Source organism: Sinocyclocheilus grahami, unplaced genomic scaffold (assembly GCF_001515645.1).
Source record: "Sinocyclocheilus grahami isolate Dianchi unplaced genomic scaffold, SAMN03320097.WGS_v1.1 scaffold1264.1, whole genome shotgun sequence".
NCBI classification, from domain to species: Eukaryota; Metazoa; Chordata; class Actinopteri; order Cypriniformes; family Cyprinidae; genus Sinocyclocheilus; species Sinocyclocheilus grahami.
The window spans coordinates 232,155-232,871 of NW_015506443.1; the positions used below are offsets into that span (position 1 = coordinate 232,155).

General features: G+C 39.3%; 1 protein-coding gene across 1 annotated transcript in view; it reads right to left on the reverse strand.

Annotated features, from left to right (window-relative positions):
* Positions 1–322: 322 nt before the first annotated feature.
* tbl1xr1b (TBL1X/Y related 1b) overlaps positions 323–717 on the reverse strand; it is a 19,948-nt gene continuing 19,553 nt past the window's right edge. Inside the window, exon 14 of the mRNA XM_016254599.1 lies at positions 323–486. Coding sequence (XP_016110085.1) covers positions 460–486 — 27 coding nt within the window. The 3' untranslated portion in view covers positions 323–459. The remainder of the gene's footprint in view (positions 487–717) is intronic.

The window sequence follows — 717 nt, forward strand, 5'->3', positions numbered from 1 at the left end:
TATACAGACAGTCAGATGTTCTTGTTTCGACTGAATCATTCTCAAACATGATCATCATGTTTGACACAAACTTAAGCCGATTCAGCTTTAGAGCTGCTGTTATTAAAACCAAATTCTACATTCTGGCTTTCATGCATTACATAATATACACCGTAGAATCTAAGTGCAATCCTCTTGATGACAAAGTGTTTCTGCATTCATAGAGATTCATAAGCACAGACAGAGAACACTATCAAAATATATTTTATTCTGGACTTTTCATTTGATCTGACTCAAATCACAACAGTCAAATCAACATCGCAGTGAGTGATTTCTGCGTGTTGTGATGGAGCCGAGGGACCGCTGGTCTGGTGTCTCACACGCGTGAACTACAGCAGCGGACGATGGTGGGCCAGGGACAGTTGGTAAATTTGGCTATGCACACATTCATAGTCGGTCCATGGCTTCCTAGCGGCAGCGTCATTTCCGTAGATCTAATACACAAACCTGAGAAAGGGAAGAAAAGTTTTTATGACTTACGGCCAGTAAACGGTAAAAGTTAAGCCTCCCAAAAATTAGGGCTGCATAATTTGGAGGGAAAAAATGTAATTGAAATTTTTCTGGTAAAAATTGTGGTGTCTTAAAAAAAACGTCCAGATTTGCTATGCTTGTTTGAAAGGCTGCACAATTTAGCCAAATTTGTGTGATTATTATGGAAACTTGTTTTCACCATGGGAT